General features: G+C 54.0%; 1 protein-coding gene across 1 annotated transcript in view; it reads left to right on the top strand.

Annotated features, from left to right (window-relative positions):
* The first annotated feature begins 12855 nt into the window (after window positions 1–12855).
* iglon5 (IgLON family member 5) overlaps window positions 12856–19199 on the top strand; it is a 267061-nt gene continuing 260717 nt past the window's right edge. The window contains exon 1 of the mRNA XM_072468925.1: window positions 12856–13676. Within this exon, the coding sequence (XP_072325026.1) occupies window positions 13622–13676 (55 nt within the window). The 5' untranslated portion in view covers window positions 12856–13621. The remainder of the gene's footprint in view (window positions 13677–19199) is intronic.

Consider the following 19199-nt stretch of genomic DNA (forward strand, 5'->3'; position numbering starts at 1 on the left):
AATATTATTATTCTGCAGCCCCCTCTCGCAAATACTCAGTGAGGGGACGCTTAGATTATAGGGTCAAAGTGTTTAGGTTTTATATAAATTTGGTGTTGTTTTGGGGATTGCGGGGTTGGGGGGATGGTGGAGGGATGGGGTGCAAAGCTGGTAGTCTGACGTTGTCCGCTAACCTGTACTTGTCTGGCCTTAGGACTGGTACAGACCGCGGTCCTGGTGGGATCTCCTCGCTGTGGCATGAGGAAATTCCTTGCTTGCTGAACTACAGAAGTGATGACTTACTCCAGTGGGAGAGGAGGTAGAGGTTCTCCTCTCTGCCTAATCAACTGGAATGTGAGGGGTTTGAATGGACCAGTGAAGTGGGCAAGGGTCTTTGCATACTTAAAGGGTCCAGACCCGGGTGTTGTGTTCTTACAAGCGACCCATTTGCGGGTGAAGGACCAGATGAGGCTTCGCAAAAATTGGGTGGGACAAGTCTTTCAATCAGGCTTTAATGGCAGGTAGAGCCAGAGATTATGGATGATCCAATGATCGCGACATCATTGTCTGTGGTTCACTGGAAAACACTCCAGTTATTTTGTGAATATTTATATGCCAATCTGGACGACCCAAACTTATTAAAGTCCCTGGTGAACACTCTCCCCGATTTAGACTCACATCAGACGATTCTGAGAGGAGATTTAAACTGTGTCTTGGATCTTAAACTGGGCCGCTCCACGTCCAAATCCCAGCCCCAAACTGGGATGTCCAGAGCATTGACCTCCTTCATGGATAGGGTTGGAGGGGGTGACCTGGGGCGTTTTCTGCATCCAAACAGTAAAGAATTTTCTTTATTTTCACATGTTCACTGCCCCTACTCCCAGATTGATTTTTTTGCTGTTGACAAATCCCTCGTCCCCTCAGTGAGAACAGCTCAGTACTCGGCAATTGTCATCTCGGACCATGCCCCTCATTTGATTGAATTTTGCTTAGATTGCAGCCCCCCTGAGTGCCCGCTCAGGAACCTGACATTATCGTGTCTTTGGACGCAGAAAAGGCATTTGATAGGGTGGAGTGGAACTACCTTTCTGACAACTTGGATAGATTAGGTTTTCGCCCCACCTTCTCCTCTTGAATGCGTTTGAAAGCCAACGGGCTAGATTCCCCAACCTCCGACGCCGGATTCGGGAGTGGCGGCGGTTTTCGGATTCTCCGCCCCCTGAAAAGTGGCGTACTCGAGGAGCACACCGCGCCAAGTATCCACGGCCTCAGGCCATTGCCTGAGGCTCGCCCCGTGATGCTCCGTCCCCGACCGGCCGGGTTCCCGACGGCATGGGTTACGTGTGCTCACACCGTTCGGGAACCTCGCGTGTCAGCAGAGGACTCAGTCCGGCGCCGCCTCGGTCGGGGAGGACAGGGGGGGCTTCATTTGGGGCTGGAGGCACTGTGGGCGGGCGGTCCGGGGCGCGCGAGCGGCCGAAGGGCGGTACTATTTTGTGGTCTGGGTCCGTGGGCTGAGTCCACCATGGAGCATGGCGCAGCCGGTGCAGGCCACCGCCGTGCGCATGCGCGGCCACGGAACCGGAAATGCTCAGGGCCATATCGGCAGCCAGAGCTGCGAGCTCTACGCTGCCCCCCTGCTAGCCCCCAGCAAAATGGCAAATCGGTGGCCGTTTTGCACCAGTTTTCTGGCGTAAAAGACCACCGTTTTCACGCCGGCGTGGGGACTTAGTCCCCCAAACGGAGAATCCAGCCCAACATCCGTACAAATATGTCTTCCTCTGAATACGTTCCCTTAGGCAGGGGCATGAGACAGAACTGGACCCTTTCTCTGTTGCTCTTCGTGTTGGCCATTGAACCTGTGGCGATAACATCGAGGTCGTCAGAGGGATGGAGGGGAATACACCGAGAGAGGGAGGAGCACCGGATCTCATTATATGCAGCACTCCCTCAGTACTGACACTCGAACAGTGCAGCACTGTCCCAGGACTGACCCTCAGACAGTGCAGCACTCTTGCAGTTCTGAATTTCCTAATGTATGGCACCTCCCCAGGACTGACCCTCTGGCAGTGCAGCATTTCCGCAGTACCGAATTTCCAACAGTGCAGCACTCCCTGAGTACTGACACTCCAACAGTGCAGCACTCCCTCAGTACTGACCCTCTGACAGTGCTGCACCCCCTCAGTCCTGACCCTCTGACAGTGCAGCACTCGCTCAGTACTGACCCTCTGACAGTGCAGCACTCCCTCAGTACTGACCCTCTGACAGTGCAGCACTCCCTCAGTACTGACCCTCTTGACAATGCAGCACTCCCTCAGTACTGACCCTCTGACAGTGCAGCACTCCCTCAGTACTGACCCTCTGACAGTGCAGCACTCCCTCAGTACTGACCCTCCAACAGTGCAGCACTCCCTCAGTACTGACCCTCTTGACAGTGCAGCACTCCCTCAGTACTGACCCTCTGACAGTGCAACATTCCTCAGTACTGACCCTCTGACAGTGCAGCACTCCCTCAGCACTGACCGCCCGACAGTGCAGCACTTCCTCAGAACTGACCCTCTGACAGCGCAGCACTCCCTCAGCACTGATCCTCTGACGGTGCAGCACTCCCTCAGCACTGACCGCCCGACAGTGCAGCACTCCCTCAGTACTGACCCTCAACAGTGTGTTGTATTATGCTGCTTCGGATAACACAGGCTGCTACTTGACGCAGTCTTAACTAAAGGATCCTCCAGACTCTGAAATGAGTTCAACGTGTTTATTGAACTATTAACACAGTTCTCAAACGAGTTTGACTCTCTGCTAATCTAACTGTAGTAACTCAGTCTAACTGTACCAGCTTGCTCTAAGCCACGTGCTGGGGTGCGATGCTGCTGATCAACCCTGTCTAACTCTCCAGATGTCTGTCTGTGGAAAGAGGCAGGGTGTGAGTGCCTCACCCCTTTTAGAGTGTTTATGTCATGCCCCTTGTGGTGATGCGACCTCTGAGTGTCCTGACTGCCCATTGGCTGAGTCCTATTCTGAATGTTCATTGGTTGCATGTTTGCATATCATGACAGTGCAGCACTCCCTCAGTACTGACCCACTGACAGTGCAGCACTCCCTCAGTACTGACCCTCTGACAGTGCAGCACTCCCTCAGTACTGACCCTCTGACAGTGCAGCACTCCCTCAGTACTGACCCTCTGACAGTGCAGCACTCCCTCAGTACTGACCCTCTGACAGTGCAGCACTCCCTCAGTACTGACCCTCTGACAGTGCAGCACTCCCTCAGTACTGACCCTCTGACAGTGCAGAACTCCCTCAGTACTGACCCTCTGACAGTGGAGCACTCCCTCAGTACTGACCCTCTGACAGTGCAGCACTCCCTCAGTACTGACCCTCTGGCAGTGCAGCACTCCCTCAGCACTGACCCTCTGACAGTGCAGCACTCCCAGTACTGATCCTCTGACAGTGCAGCACTCCCAGTACTGATCCTCTGACAGTGTAGCACTCCCTCAATACTGACCCTCTGACAGTGCAGCACTCCCTCAGTACTGACCCTCTGACAGTGCAGCACTCCCTCAGTACTGACCCTCTGACAGTGCAGCACTCCCTCAGTACTGACCCTCTGACAGTGCAGCACTCCCTCAGCACTGACCCTTCGACAGTGCAGCAGACATGCCACTGCGGAGGCTGGGACAGGGAGCTGGTGAAGTACCTGAAGGGGTGGGGGAGGATTGACTCTTGCCGCTGAGAGATTGCTCTGAATCGAAGGCCAATCACATCCTCTCTTTAATCACCTCAATGCCGATTGGCTGAAGGAAGCATGGAGATGGTCAGTAAGAATACCGTGTGCTTACAGAAAGTGAAAGCGTCTTCTCTTGTCTCCATCTTGTTCTTATAAATACGCCTCCACTCCCTGTGTCAGCACTTTCAAAGCACACGATTCCTCAAGTTGAAAGCAAATTAAAAGGGTCTGATTCTCACTGCTGCAGAATGCTAATGCGATGGAAATTCCTTCCAGCAGTGTCCGTAAGAGGAAAAGATTGATCAACCATCCCAAATCATCGAATCACATAGCACCGAAGGCCATTTATGAAATGAATTGAAAATGAAATGAAAATCGTTTATTGTCACAAGTCGGAAATGAAGTTACTGTGAAAAGCCCCTCGTCGCCACATTCTGGCGCCTGTTCGGGGAGGCTGGTACGGGATCTCTCCTGTGATGTCCCTTTGAAAGCTCTCTCCAATTCACCTACACTCTCCCCCTCCCTGCACCCCCTGATATTCCTGAAAAATTTCCCCTTCCAGTATTTCTCCAGCTCCCCCTTTTGAAAGTTCCTGTTGAATCTGCTTCCTCCGCCCTTTCAGGCAGCACCTTCCAGATCACAACAACTCGCTGTGCGTAAAATAAAAATTCTCATCTCCCCCTGTGGTAGTCACCACTAAATAGTATTACATGTATTACGGTAAGGCATGTATCATAGAGGTACATGGGTAAATCCCTGCTGGCTCCGCCCAGTAGGCGGTGTATAAATGTGTGTGCTCTCTGGTGCTGCACCCATTCTGGTTCCAGCTACAGGAGGCACCACATCTTTGCTCAATAAAGCCTTGATTATTCCACTGCTCTCGTCTTTGTGGTAATTGATAGTGCATCAATTTATTGAGTAAAGATTTTTTAAAACGATGGATCTCCACATCAAGCCTGATCGCCTCAGCTGAGCCCTCAAGCAGCCAACGCTACGTCCGCTTTTGACCACTGGCTAGCCTGCTTCGAAAGCTACCTCCGAACATCCGCTGAGAAACCCTCGGACTCGCAGATGCTCCAAGTCCTTTATTCACGGGTGAGCCCTGACATTTTTCCTCTCATCCGGGATGCGCCCACTTACTCCGAAGCGATGGAGCTCCTGAAGGGACATTACGTTCAACCAGTCAATCAACTATACACCAGGCACCTCCTGGCCATGAGACAGCAACTCCCCGGGAAGCCTCTGGACGATTTCTGGCGTGCCCTGCACATCCTAGGTAGGAACTGTGACTGCCAGGCAGTTTTGGCAGTCCAGCACGCAGAACTTTTAATTCAAGACGCTTTTTACGGGCATGAAGTCTGTGTACATCCGCCAGCGGCTACTGGAAGGAGGTACGCTTGATCTTGCGGGAACTAGGCAGCTCGCTAATTCATTAGAAGTGGCCTCCCGTAACGTCCAGTCATACGCCCCCTACCGCGCGGTACCCTCGTGGGCATCGTGGGCCCCACCAGCTGCTGACTCCAGCTCACTGCAAGCTAGCGCTGCCCAGCGCGGAGCACGACCTGCAACGGATGTGGGAAGAAGGGACACTTTGTTTCTGTTTGCCAGGCCCGTTCGGTCGCCGCTGTTTCCAGGCCCAGTGTTCCTGCACCCCCCACGTGCGACCCGGGGCGCCGCCATCTTCCTCATCGCCAGCCATGTGCGGCCTGTGGGTGCCGCCATCTTTGATGCCCCCCACCATGTGCGCCCCGTGGGCGCCACCATCTTCGCCGCCATTTTGGACTCTGTCTCAGGACCCCTGCTCGTCAGGCCGTTCATCGCCTGCCGTTACCTCCACCACTGCTGACCAGCCCGGGGCCTCCCAGCATCTGCCGCAGCTCGCCTCGATCACCCTGGACCAGTACAGGCCCTGCAACCTCACGACCGCAACGACAATGGTGAAGATCGATGGGCACGAGACGATCTGCCTTTTTGATTCCGGGAGCACCGAGAGCTTCATCCACCCCACTACGGTAAGGCACTGCTCCCTCCCGGTCCACCCAGTCACCAAGAAAATCTCCTTGGTCTCCGGATCCCATTCCGTGGAAATCCGAGGGTACTGCATCGCGACCCTCACCGTCCAAGGCGTAGAGTTTAGCAACTTCAATCTCTACGTCCTCCCCCACCTCTGCGTTGCCCTGTTACTGGGCCTGGACTTCCAGTGCCACCTCCAAAGCTTGAAATTCGGCAGACTCCTACCCCCCTCACCGTGTGCGGCCTCACGGCCCTGAAGGTCGACCCACCTTCCCTGTTTGCGAACCTCACCCCGGATTTCAAACTCGTCGCCAGCAGGAGCAGATGGTACAGTGCCCAGGACCGGACCTTCATCAGGTCGGAGGTCCAATGGCTTCTGCGGGAAAGGGTCATTGAGGCCAGCAGCAGCCCCTGGAGAGCTCAAGTGGTAGTAGTAAAGACTGGGGAGAAACACAGGATGGTCATTGACTACAGCCAGACCATCAACCGGTACACCCACCTCGACGCGTACCCCCTCCCACGCATATCTGACATGGTCAATCAGATTGCGCAGTATCGAGTCTTTTCTACAGTGGACCTGAAGTCCGCCTACCACCAGCTCCCCATCCGCCCGGTGGACCGCCAATACACTGCGTTCGAAGCAGATGGCCGCCTCTATCACTTCTTTAGGGTTCCCTTCGGCGTCACTAATGGGGGTCTCGGTCTTCCAGCGAGAGATGGAGCGAATGGTTGACCGGTACGGACTGCGGGCCACCTTCCCGTACCTAGATAACGTCACCATCTGCAGCCATGATCAGCAGGACCACGATGCAAATCTCCAAAAATTCCCGACTGCATGCACCCCCTCATGGAGCTCCCATTCCCCCACTGCCCCAAGGCCCTGAAACGATGCCTGGGGTATTCCTCCTACTATGCCCAGTGGGTCCCTAATTATGTGGACAAGGCCCGCCCACTCATTCAGTCCATAGTTTTCCCCCTGATGGCTGAGGCCCGCCAGGCATTCAACCGCATCAAGGCTGACATCGCCAAGGCCACGATGCACGCGGTCAAGAGTCTCTCCCCTTTCAGGTCGAGAGCGATGCATCGGACGTAGCTCTGGCCGCCACCCTCAACCAGGCGGGCAGGCCCGTGGCCTTCTTCTCACATACCCCCCATGCCTCCGAAATTCGGCACTCCTCTGTCGAAAAGGAGGCCCAAGCCATCGTAGAAGCTGTGCGACATTGGAGGCATTACCTGGCCGGCAGGAGATTCACTCTCCTCACTGACCAACGGTCGGTAGCCTTCATGTTCAATAACACACAGTGGGGCAAGATCAAAAACGACAAGATCTTGAGGTGGAGGATCGAGCTCTCCACCGAGATTTTGTATCGCCCGGGGAAGCTCAACGAGCCCCCTGACGCCATATCCTGCGGTACATGTGCCAGCGCACAAGTGGACCGACTCCGGGCTCTCCACTATGACCTCTGCCACCCAGGGGTCACCCGGTTCTTCCATTTCGTCAAGGCCCGCAACCTGCCCTACTCCATTGAGGAGGTCAGGACCGTCACCAGAGACTGCCAAGTCTGCGCAGAGTGCACCAGGACGGGCACCAGGACACAGTCTCCCTCCGGGACCTGGCACCTGCTGGATCCCCACCCATGACCCCCGACCTGACACACCCCCACCACCCACCCCGGCTGCCTCTCCCAACCCTGCGCCACTCCCCCTCCCTCCAGCGAACCTCACCACAGCCCCCGCCCCAGCAGGATCCGTCCTCCCACTGGTTCCACTCAGGGGTGACGAAGACGAGGACAACACGCTCCCGGAGTCGCAGGTGACCAAGTCGGCGCTCACATCACCACCAGGACTGAGGCGATCGCAAAGGAGGATCAAGCCCCCCGACAGACTTAACTTGTAATGTTTTCCACCCCCCCCGCCGGACTCTTTTTTTAACAGGGGGTGAATGTGGTAGTCACCACTAAGGAGTATTACATGCGTGTAGAAGATTGTAGTTTAGTCGGGCAGCATGGTCGGCACGGGCTTGGAGGGCCGAAGGGCCTGTTCCTGTGCTGTACATTTCATTGTTCTTTGTACAGTAAGGCCGTATAATAGAGGTACATGGGTAAATCCCTGCCTGCCGGCTACACCCAGTAGGCAACGTATAAATGTGTGTGCTCTCCAATGCTGCAGCCATTCTGGTTCCAGCTACAGGAGGCACAACATCTTTGCGTAATAAAGCCATGATTATTCCACTACTCTCGTCTTTGTGGTAATTGATAGTGCATCACCCCTCCTCTGGTTCTTATCCCGATTCACTTCAATCTGTGTCCCCTCTGGTTGGCGAGCCTCCTGCTGACGGGAAACACTTTCTCCTTATCCACTCTATCCAAACCCCCCTCATGATTTTGTACATCTCGATTCAATCTCCCCCTTAACCTTCTCCACTCCGAAGAGAACAATCCCAGCTTTAAAAGAGTCCAAAGAATTTAGGCATCAATACTGAAGGTCAGTACAACTTTGTAGCACAGGGTCAGATACAGAGTAAAGCTCCCTCTACAATGTCCCCATCAAACACTCCCAGGACAGATACAGCACAGGGTTAGATACATAGTAAAGCTCCCTCTACACTGTCCCCATCAAACACTCCCAGGACAGGTACAGCACGGGGTTAGATACAGAGTAAAGCTCCCTCTACACTGTCCCCATCAAACACTCCCAGGACAGGTACAGCACGGGGTTAGATACAGGGTAAAGCTCACTCTACACTGTCCCCATCAAACACTCCCAGGACAGGTACAGCACGGGGTTAGATACAGAGTAAAGCTCCCTCTACACTGTCCCCATCAAACACTCTCAGGACAGGTACAGCACGGGGTTAGATATAGAGTAAAGCTCCCTCTACACTGTCCCCATCAAACACTCCCAGGACAGGTACAGCACGGGGTTAGATATAGAGTAAAGCTCCCTCTAGTGTCCCCATCAAACACTCCAATGGACAGGTACAGCACGGGGTTAGATACAGAGTAAAGTTCCCTCTACAGTGTCCCCATCAAACACTCCCAGGACAGGTACAGCACGGGGTTAGGTACAGAGTAAAGCTCCCTATACACTGTCCCCATCAAACACTCCCAGGACAGGTACAGCACGGGGTTAGATATAGAGTAAAGCTCCCTCTACAGTGTCCCCATCAAACACTCCCAGGACAGGTACAGCACGTAGTTGGATACAGAGCAAAGCTCCCCTGACACTGTCCCCATCAAACACTCCCAGGACAGGTACAGCACAGGGTTATATACAGAATAAAGCACCCTCTACACTGTCCCCATCAAACACTGCCAGGACAGGTACAGCACGGGGTTAGATATAGAGTAAAGCTCCCTCTAGTGTCCCCATCAAACACTCCAATGGACAGGTACAGCACGGGGTTAGATACAGAGTAAAGTTCCCTCTACAGTGTCCCCATCAAACACTCCCAGGACAGGTACAGCACGGGGTTAGGTACAGAGTAAAGCTCCCTATACACTGTCCCCATCAAACACTCCCAGGACAGGTACAGCACGGGGTTAGATATAGAGTAAAGCTCCCTCTACAGTGTCCCCATCAAACACTCCCAGGACAGGTACAGCACGTAGTTGGATACAGAGTAAAGCTCCCCTGACACTGTCCCCATCAAACACTCCCAGGACAGGTACAGCACAGGGTTATATACAGAATAAAGCACCCTCTACACTGTCCCCATCAAACACTGCCAGGACAGGTACAGCACGGGGTTAGATACAGAGTAAAGCTCCCTCTACACTGTCCCCATCAAACACTCCCAGGACAGGTACAGCATGGGGTTAGATACAGAGTAAAGCTCCCTCTAAACTGTCCCTATTAAACACTCCCAGGACAGGTACAGCACGGGGTTAGATACAGAGTAAAGCTCTCTCCCACACTGTCCCCATCAAACACTCCCAGGACAGGTACAGCACGGGGTTAGATACAGAGTAAAGCTCCCTCTACACTGTCCCCATCAAACACTCCCAGGACAGGTACAGCATGGGGTTAGATACAGAGTAAAGCTCCCTCTACACTGACCCTATTAATCACTCCCAGGACAGGTACAGCACAGGATTAGATACAAAGTAAAGGTCCCTCTACACTGTCCCAATCAAACACTCCCAGGACAAGTACAGCACAGGGTTAGATACAGAGTAAAGCTCCCCTGACACTGTCCCCATTAAACACTCCCAGGACAGGTACAGCATGGGGTTAGATACAGAGTAAAGCTCCCTCTACGCTGTCCCTATTAAACACACCCAGGACAGGTACAGCACAGGGTTAGATACAGAGTAAAGCTCCCCTGACACTGTCCCCATTAAACACTCCCAGGACAGGTACAGCATGGGGTTAGATACAGAGTAAAGCTCCCTCTACACTGACCCTATTAAACACTCCCAGGACAGGTACAGCACAGGGTTAGATACAGAGTAAAGCTCCCTCTCCACTGTCCCCATCAAACACTGCCAGGACAGGTACAGCACGGGGTTAGATACAGAGTAAAGCTCCCTCTACACTGTCCCCATCAAACACTCCCAGGGCAGGTACAGCACGGGGTTAGATACAGAGTAAAGCTCCCTCTACACTGTCCCCATCAAACACTCCCAGGACCAGTATAGCACAGGGTTAGATACAGAGTAAAGCTCCCTCTACCCTGCCCCCATCAAACACTCCCAGGACAGGTACAGCACGGAGTTATATACAGAGTAAAGCTCCCTCTACACTGTCCCCATCAAACACTCCCAGGGCAGGTACAGCACGGGGTTAGATACAGAGTAAAGCTCCCTCTACACTGTCCCCATCAAACACTCCCAGGACAGGTACAGCACGGGGTTAGATACAGAGTAAAGCTCCCGCTACACTGTCCCCATCAAACACTCCCAGGACCGGTACAGCACAGGGTTAGATACAGAGTAAAGCTCCCTCTACCCTGCCCCCATCAAACACTCCCAGGACAGGTACAGCACGGAGTTAAATACAGAGTAAAGCTCCCTCTACACTGTCCCCATCAAACACTCCCAGGACAGGTACAGCACGGGGTTAGATACAGAGTAAAGCTCCCTCTACACTGTCCCCATCAAACACTCCCAGGACAGGTACAGCACGGGGTTAGATACAGAGTAAAGCTCCCTCTACACTGTCCCCATCAAACACACCCAGGACAGGTACAGCACGGGGTTAGATACAGAGTAAAGCTCCTTCTACACTGTCCCAATCTAATGCTCTGTGAGTCGGCTCACATACATATAGATTCCCCGTGGAGAAAGATATATTTTGATGAAGAGTGTTGATTTAAGGAGGAATCTGGTCAAACATATTAGGGAGAGGGGAATAGAACGATATGGTAACGGGGAAGATGAAGAGTGGGTTGGTTGGAGGCTGGTGTGGCGCAGGAATACAGGCTCGGAGCAGATGGGTCGAATGGCCTGATCCTCTGCTGTAGGCTAAACCTAAATCGACACACCGGTTTGAGCAGCTTTTGGGATCAAGATGATTCTGCGACTTTCTGTCTGGCTGTGGAGGGGGTGGTTTGCTCTGCAGGAGACGGACAGCTGGGCAGGGTGGTAACTGAGCTGGCGGGGGGTGTGGGAGATGTTGGCGAGGGGAACAGCCCTCTCACAGAGACCTGCGCATGTCCCTGTTTGCATGGGGTGGGCCTCGGGTGGAATGGGGGGGGTTAGAGAGAGGAGGATTGTGAGGCGTTGCTCATGGCATGGGCACTGTGCCAACCATCCAGGCTGCACAATCCAATCCTGTTTAATTCCGTGATATCTTGCCAAAAAATGTTCCCAGCTCCATCTCTGGCTCATCCTCGGGTTTTATTAATCGGCTGCCAGAAATAGCTGTGAATTTAAAATCGCTCGTCGGCCAGGATCTCACGCAGCGGGCAGACAAGACACAGCGCCACTCCTGCAGGATGTGAGGTCCATTCGGATGCTGATGAAGGACAGAGCTGCCTCCGGATGCGGTGGGATCTGACTGCGTTCCGCGGCTCCGATTGACGCCGTTGCTCCAGTGTCACCCAAGGAGCCCGCGAGAGAGGGGGGAGGTGCATTGCTCCAGCCCATCACAACCTCAGGAGGTCGCAAAGCCTTTCACAGCAATGGAGAACTTTTCTTTTTGCAAGTGCGCTCACTGCGGTAACCAACGCATTTGGCGCTAAGCAACGTTCCACATTTCACACTCCGTCAGTACTGACCCTCCAACAATGCAGCACTCCCTCAGTACTGACCCTCTGACAGTGCAGCACTCCCTCAGTACTGGCCCTCTGACAGTGCAGCTCTCCCTCAGTACTGCCCCTCTGACAGTGCAGCACTCCCTCAGTACTGACCCTCTGACAGTGCAGCACTCCCTCAGTACTGGCCCTGTGACAGTGCAGCGCTCCCTCAGTACTGACCGTCTGACAGTGCAGCTCTCCCTCAGTACTGGCCCTGTGACAGTGCAGCGCTCCCTCAGTACTGACCCTGACAGTGCAGCACTCTCTCAGTACTGACCCTCTGACAGTGCATCGCTCCCTCAGTACTGACCCTGACAGTGCAGCATTCTCTCAGTACTGACCCCGACAGTGCAGCGCTCCCTCAGTACTGATCCTGTGACAGTGCAGCACTCCCTCTGTACTGACCCTCTAACAGTGCAGCACTCCCTCAGTACTGACCCCGACAGTGCAGCGCTCCCTCAGTACTGACCCTCTGACAGTGCAGCGCTCCCTCAGTACTGACTCTCTGACAGTGCAGCACTCCCTCAGTACTGACCCTCTAACAGTGCAGCACTCCCTCAGTACTGAACCTCTGACAGTGCAGCTCTCCCTCGGTACTGAACCTCTGACAGTGCAGCTCTCCCTCAGTGCTGATTCTGTGACAGTGCAGCACTCCCTCAGTACTGACCCTCTAACAGTGCAGCACTCCCTCGGTACTGAACCTCTGACAGTGCAGCTCTCCCTCAGTGCTGATTCTGTGACAGTGCAGCACTCCCTCATTACTGACCCTCTGACAGTGCTGACCCTCTGATAGTACCTGACCCTCAAGGGAGTGCTGCACTGTCAGAATTGAGGGAGTGTTGTTATGTGGGAGGATCAGTATTGAGGAAGCGTTGCACTGTCGGAATGCAAGTACTGAGGGAATTCCGCACGCTCTACAGCGCAGAAATAGTAAGTAATCACATTAGGAGGTGGCAGGATTCCCGAGCATTGCAGCCCACAATCTCCTGACCCCGTTTTGCACAGAACGCCCTCGCGCACCTCGGCTATCCCAGCACGGGGATCCCACCTGCGGCAGCAGTCTCCTCCCGCAACCCCCCGCCAGAGTGATAGCATCATTCCATGTAATGGAGCACGGTGCATTCCTTGCCAGAGGTTCTGCAGCCTTGCATGATTGCTCGGGATGAGGTTTTAAAAAATTTAGCCCCCCCCAGTGCCAATGCAGTGGAGACGGGGGGGGGGGGCTCATTTGAATCTGCAAGAAGTGCCATGGATTGCAAATGTGCAAAAGGGAAGAAAATCCTCCGGCTGGGCTGCAGCTGATTTGCCTTCTCTCCCTCCCTCCCCTTGCAACGGGAGCAACCTCCTCTCTGCTGCCCTCCCCCTCCTCCCGGGGCTCGTGCGAGGTCCCAGGTTTGGAACGCTGGCCCAGGAATCCCGGACCGGACGGCCCGCTGATTGGTCCGGGCCGCTGTCAGTCAAGGCGCAGCTGTCAATCAACGTCAGCCCTCCTCTTTGCTACTCTCTGCAGAACCTGGCTCTGAATCCCTGTCTCTCTCTGCAAAGGAACGGGCTATTTGCAAAAAAACAAAATCTGCACAGAAAGAAATCCAGAGAGAGGCCCGAACGAGGGGATAAAAGAAGATTATAAAGGAAAGAAAATATATTTATATATCTAAAGCCATGCACCGTCTGTGCTGCCTGTGGTGCGGGATTGCACTAACTCTTACTCTGCAAGGTATTTACAATGTAAACTCTATTTTCTCTCTCTCTAATATTAATGTCTTTTTTTGCTGCTGCAGTCTGTGTGGAGTTGAATACTAAGTGATTGCTATGCACTCTCAGTTATACACAGAGGGGTGAAGCTGAGAAGGAGTGCAGGGTGTTTGAGGGGATAGCTGAAGGTGTTTGTGGGTTTGGGAGGACGGGGGTTCACACAGAGGGATTTTAATGTTTGCATTTGTTGGACAATTGTGCAGATGTGATTGGGGCCTGTGCAGTGTGGCTCTGGGGTCTGCAGTGTGGTTGTGGGTGCTTGAGCAGGGTGAGAGTGGGGCTCTGGGGGTGTGTGCAGTGTGACAGTGGGGATTTGTGCAGTTTGACAGTGGGGGGTTGTCCAGTGTGACAGTGGGGGTTTGTGCAGTGTGACAGTGGCGGTCTGTGCAGTGTGACAGTGGGGTGTGTGCAGTGTGACAGTGGGGTTTGTGCAATGTGACAGTGGGGTTTGTGCAGTGCAACAGTGGGGGTTTGTGCAATATGACAGTGGGGGTTGTGCAGTGTGACAGCGGGGGTGGGTGCAGTGTGACGGTTGGGTTTGTGCAGTGTGACAGTGGAGATATGTGCAGTGTGACAGTGGAGATATTTACAGTGTGACAGTGGGGGTTGGTGCAGTGTGACAGTGGGGGATTGTGCAGTGTAACAGTGGAGATATGTGCAGTGTAACAGTGGGGTTTGTCCAGTGTGACAGTGGGGGTTTGTGCAGTGTGACAGTGGGGGTTTGTCCAGTGTGACAGTGGGGGTTTCCACAGTGTGATAGTGGGGGTTTGTCCAGTGTGACAGTGGGGGTTTGTCCAGTGTGACAGTGGGGGTTTGTGCAGTGTGACAGTGGGGGTTTGTGCAGTGTGACAGTGGGGGTTGTGCAGTGTGACAGTGGGGTTTGTGCAGTGTGACAGTGGGGGTTTGTGCAGTGTGACAGTGGGGTTTGTGCAGTGTGACAGTGGGGTTTATGCAGTGCAACAGTGGGGGTTTGTGCAATATGACAGTGGGGGCTGTGCAGTGTGACAGCTGGGGTGGGTGCAGTGTGACGGTTGGGTTTGTGCAGTGTGACAGTGGAGATATGTGCAGTGTGACAGTGGAGATATGTGCAGTGTGACAGTGGGGGTTGGTGCAGTGTGACAGTGGGGGTTTGTGCAGTGTAACAGTGGAGATATGTGCAGTGTAACAGTGGGGTTTGTCCAGTGTGACAGTGGGGTTTGTGCAGTGTGACAGTGGCGGTTTGTCCAGTGTGACAGTGGGGGTTTCCACAGTGTGATAGTGGGGGTTTGTCCAGTGTGACAGTGGGAGTTAGTGCAGTGTGACAGTGGGGGTTTGTGCAGTGTGACAGTGGGGGTTTGTGCAGTGTGACAGTGGGGGTTTGTGCAGTGTGACAGTGGTGGCCTGTGCAGTGTGACAGTGGGGTGTGTGCAGTGTGACAGTGGTGGTCTGTGCAGTGTGACAGTTGGGTTTGTGCAGTGTGACAGTGGGGCTTGTGCAGTGTGACAGTGGGGGTTTGTGCAGTGTGACAGTGGGGTTTGTGCAGTGTGACAGTGGGGGTTTGTGCAATATGACAGTGGGGGTTGTGCAGTGTGACAGCGGGGGTGGGTGCAGTGTGACAGTGGGGGTAGGTGCAGTGTGACAGTGGTGGTTTGTGCAGTGTGACAGTGGGGATTTGTGCAGTGTAACAGTGGAGATATGTGCAGTGTGACAGTGGGGGTTTGTGCAGTGTGACAGTGGGGGTTTGTGCAGTGTGACAGTGGGGGTTTGTGCAGTTTGACAGTGGAGTTATGTGCAGTGTGACAGTGGGGGTTTGTGCAGTGTGACAGTGGGGGTTTGTGCAGTGTGACAGCAGGGATATGTGCAGTGTGACGGTTGGGTTTGTGCAGTGTGACAGTGGAGACATGTACAGTGTGACAGTGGGGGTTTGTGCAGTGTGACAGTGGGGTTTGTCCAGTGTGACAGTGGGGGTTTGTGCAGTATGACAGTGGTGGTTTGTCCAGTGTGACAGTGGGGGTTTCTGCAGTGTGACAGTGGGGTTTGCCCAGTGTGACAGTGGGGGTTTCTGCAGTGTGACAGTGGGGGTTTGTCCAGTGTGACAGTGGCGGTTTGTTCAGTGTGACAGTGGGGGTTTGCGCAGTGTGACGGTGGGGTTTGTGCAGTGTGACAGTGGATGTGGGTGCAGTGTGACAGTGGGGGTTTGTGCAGTGTGACAGTGGTGGTCTGTGCAGTGTTACAGTGGTGGTCTGTGCAGTGTGACAGTGGTGGTCTGTGCAGTGTGACAGTGGGGGTTTGTGCAGTGTGACAGTGAGGGTTTGTGCAGTGTGACTGGGGGTTTGTGCCGTGTGACAGTGGAGATATGTGCAGTGTAACAGTGGGGTTTGTCCAGTGTGACAGTGGGGGTTTGTGCAGTGTGACAGTGGGGGTTTGTCCAGTATGACAGTGGGGGTTTCCACAGTGTGATAGTGGGGGTTTGTCCAGTGTGACAGTGGGGGTTTGTGCAGTGTGACAGTGGGGGTTTGTGCAGTGTGACAGTGGGGGTTGTGCAGTGTGACAGTGGGGTTTGTGCAATGTGACAGTGGGGGTTTGTGCAGTGTGACAGTGGGGTTTGTGCAGTGTGACAGTGGGGTTTATGCAGTGCAACAGTGGGGGTTTGTGCAGTGTGACAGTGGGGGTTTGTGCAATATGACAGTGGGGGCTGTGCAGTGTGACAGCGGGGGTGGGTGCAGTATGACGGTTGGGTTTGTGCAGTGTGACAGTGGAGATATGTGCAGTGTGACAGTGGAGATATGTGCAGTGTGACAGTGGGGGTTGGTGCAGTGTGACAGTGGGGGTTTGTGCAGTGTAACAGTGGAGATATGTGCAGTGTAACAGTGGGGTTTGTCCAGTGTGACAGTGGGGTTTGTGCAGTGTGACAGTGGGGGTTTGTCCAGTGTGACAGTGGGGGTTTCCACAGTGTGATAGTGGGGCTTTGTCCAGTGTGACAGTGGGAGTTAGTGCAGTGTTACAGTGGGGGTTTGTGCAGTGTGACAGTGGGGGTTTGTGCAGTGTGACAGTGGGGGTTTGTGCAGTGTGACAGTGGTGGCCTGTGCAGTGTGACAGTGGGGTGTGTGCAGTGTGACAGTGGTGGTCTGTGCAGTGTGACAGTTGGGTTTGTGCAGTGTGACAGTGGGGCTTGTGCAGTGTGACAGTGGGGGTTTGTGCAGTGTGACAGTGGGGTTTGTGCAGTGTGACAGTGGGGGTTTGTGCAATATGACAGTGGGGGTTGTGCAGTGTGACAGCGGGGGTGGGTGCAGTGTGACAGTGGGGGTAGGTGCAGTGTGACAGTGGTGGTTTGTGCAGTGTGACAGTGGGGATTTGTGCAGTGTAACAGTGGAGATATGTGCAGTGTGACAGTGGGGGTTTGTGCAGTGTGACAGTGGGGGTTTGTGCAGTGTGACAGTGGGGGTTTGTGCAGTTTGACAGTGGAGTTATGTGCAGTGTGACAGTGGAGGTTTGTGCAGTGTGACAGTGGGGGTTTGTGCAGTGTGACAGCAGGGATATGTGCAGTGTGACGGTTGGGTTTGTGCAGTGTGACAGTGGGGGTTTGTGCAGTGTGACAGTGGGGTTTGTCCAGTGTGACAGTGGGGGTTTGTGCAGTATGACAGTGGTGGTTTGTCCAGTGTGACAGTGGGGGTTTCTGCAGTGTATCAGTGGGGTTTGCCCAGTGTGACAGTGGGGGTTTCTGCAGTGTGACAGTGGGGGTTTGTCCAGTGTGACAGTGGCGGTTTGTGCAGTGTGACAGTGGGGGTTTGCGCAGTGTGACGGTGGGGTTTGTGCAGTGTGACGGTGGATGTGGGTGCAGTGTGACAGTGGGGGTTTGTGCAGTGTGACAGTGGGGGTTTGTGCAGTGTGACAGTGGTGGTCTGTGCAGTGTGACAGTGGTGGTCTGTGCAGTGTGACAGTGGGGGTTTGTGCAGTGTGACAGTGGGGCTTTGTGCAGTGTCACGGTTGGGCTTGTGCAGTGTGACAGTGGAGATATGTGCAGTGTGACAATTGGGACTTGTGTAGTGTGACGGTGGAGATATGTGCAGTGTGACAGTGGGGGTTGGTCCAGTGTGACAGTGGGGGTTTGTGCAGTGTGACAGTGGGGTTTGTGCAGGGTGACAGTGGGGTTTGTGCAGTGCAACAGTGGGGGTTTGGCAATGTGACAGTGGGGTTTGTACAGTGTGACAGTGGGGTTTGTGCAGTGCAACAATGGAGATATGTGCAGTGTAACAGTGGGGTTTGTCCAGTGTGATAGTGGGGTTTGTGCATTGTGACAGTGGGAGTTTCTCCAGTGTGACAGTGGGGGTTTCTGCAGTGTGACAATGGGATTTGTGCAATGTGACAGTGGAGTTTGTGCAGTGTGACAGTGGGGGTTTGTGCAGTGTGACAGTGGGGGTTTCTGCAGTGTGACAATGGGATTTGTGCAGTGTGACAGTGGAGTTTGTGCAGTGTGACAGTGGGGGCTGTGCAGTGTGACAGCGGGGGTGGGTGCAGTATGACAGTTGGGTTTGTGCAGTGTGACAGTGGAGATATGTGCAGTGTGACAGTGGAGATATGTGCAGTGTGACAGTGGGGGTTGGTGCAGTGTGACAGTGGGGGTTTGTGCAGTGTAACAGTGGAGATTTGTGCAGTGTAACAGTGGGGTTTGTCCAGTGTGACAGTGGGGTTTGTGCAGTGTGACAGTGGGGGTTTGTCCAGTGTGACAGTGGGGGTTTCCACAGTGTGATAGTGGGGGTTTGTCCAGTGTGACAGTGGGAGTTAGTGCAGTGTGACAGTGGGGGTTTGTGCAGTGTGACAGTGGGGGTTTGTGCAGTGTGACAGTGGGGGTTTGTGCAGTGTGACAGTGGTGGCCTGTGCAGTGTGACAGTGGGGTGTGTGCAGTGTGACAGTGGTGGTCTGTGCAGTGTGACAGTTGGGTTTGTGCAGTGTGACAGTGGGGCTTGTGCAGTGTGACAGTGGGGGTTTGTGCAGTGTGACAGTGGGGTTTGTGCAGTGTGACAGTGGGGGTTTGTGCAATATGACAGTGGGGGTTGTGCAGTGTGACAGCGGGGGTGGGTGCAGTGTGACAGTGGGGGTAGGTGCAGTGTGACAGTGGTGGTTTGTGCAGTGTGACAATGGGGATTTGTGCAGTGTAACAGTGGAGATATGTGCAGTGTGACAGTGGGGGTTTGTGCAGTGTGACAGTGGGGGTTTGTGCAGTGTGACAGTGGGGGTTTGTGCAGTGTGACAGTGGGGGTTTGTGCAGTGTGACAGTGGGGGTTTGTGCAGTTTGACAGTGGAGTTATGTGCAGTGTGACAGTGGAGGTTTGTGCAGTGTGACAGTGGGGGTTTGTGCAGTCTGACAGTGGGGTTTGTCCAGTGTGACAGTGGGGGTTTGTGCAGTATGACAGTGGTGGTTTGTCCAGTGTGACAGTGGGGGTTTCTGCAGTGTGACAGTGGGGTTTGCCCAGTGTGACAGTGGGGGTTTCTGCAGTGTGACAGT

The sequence above is a fragment of the Scyliorhinus torazame genome, chromosome 12 (genome assembly GCF_047496885.1).
Source record: "Scyliorhinus torazame isolate Kashiwa2021f chromosome 12, sScyTor2.1, whole genome shotgun sequence".
NCBI classification, from domain to species: Eukaryota; Metazoa; Chordata; class Chondrichthyes; order Carcharhiniformes; family Scyliorhinidae; genus Scyliorhinus; species Scyliorhinus torazame.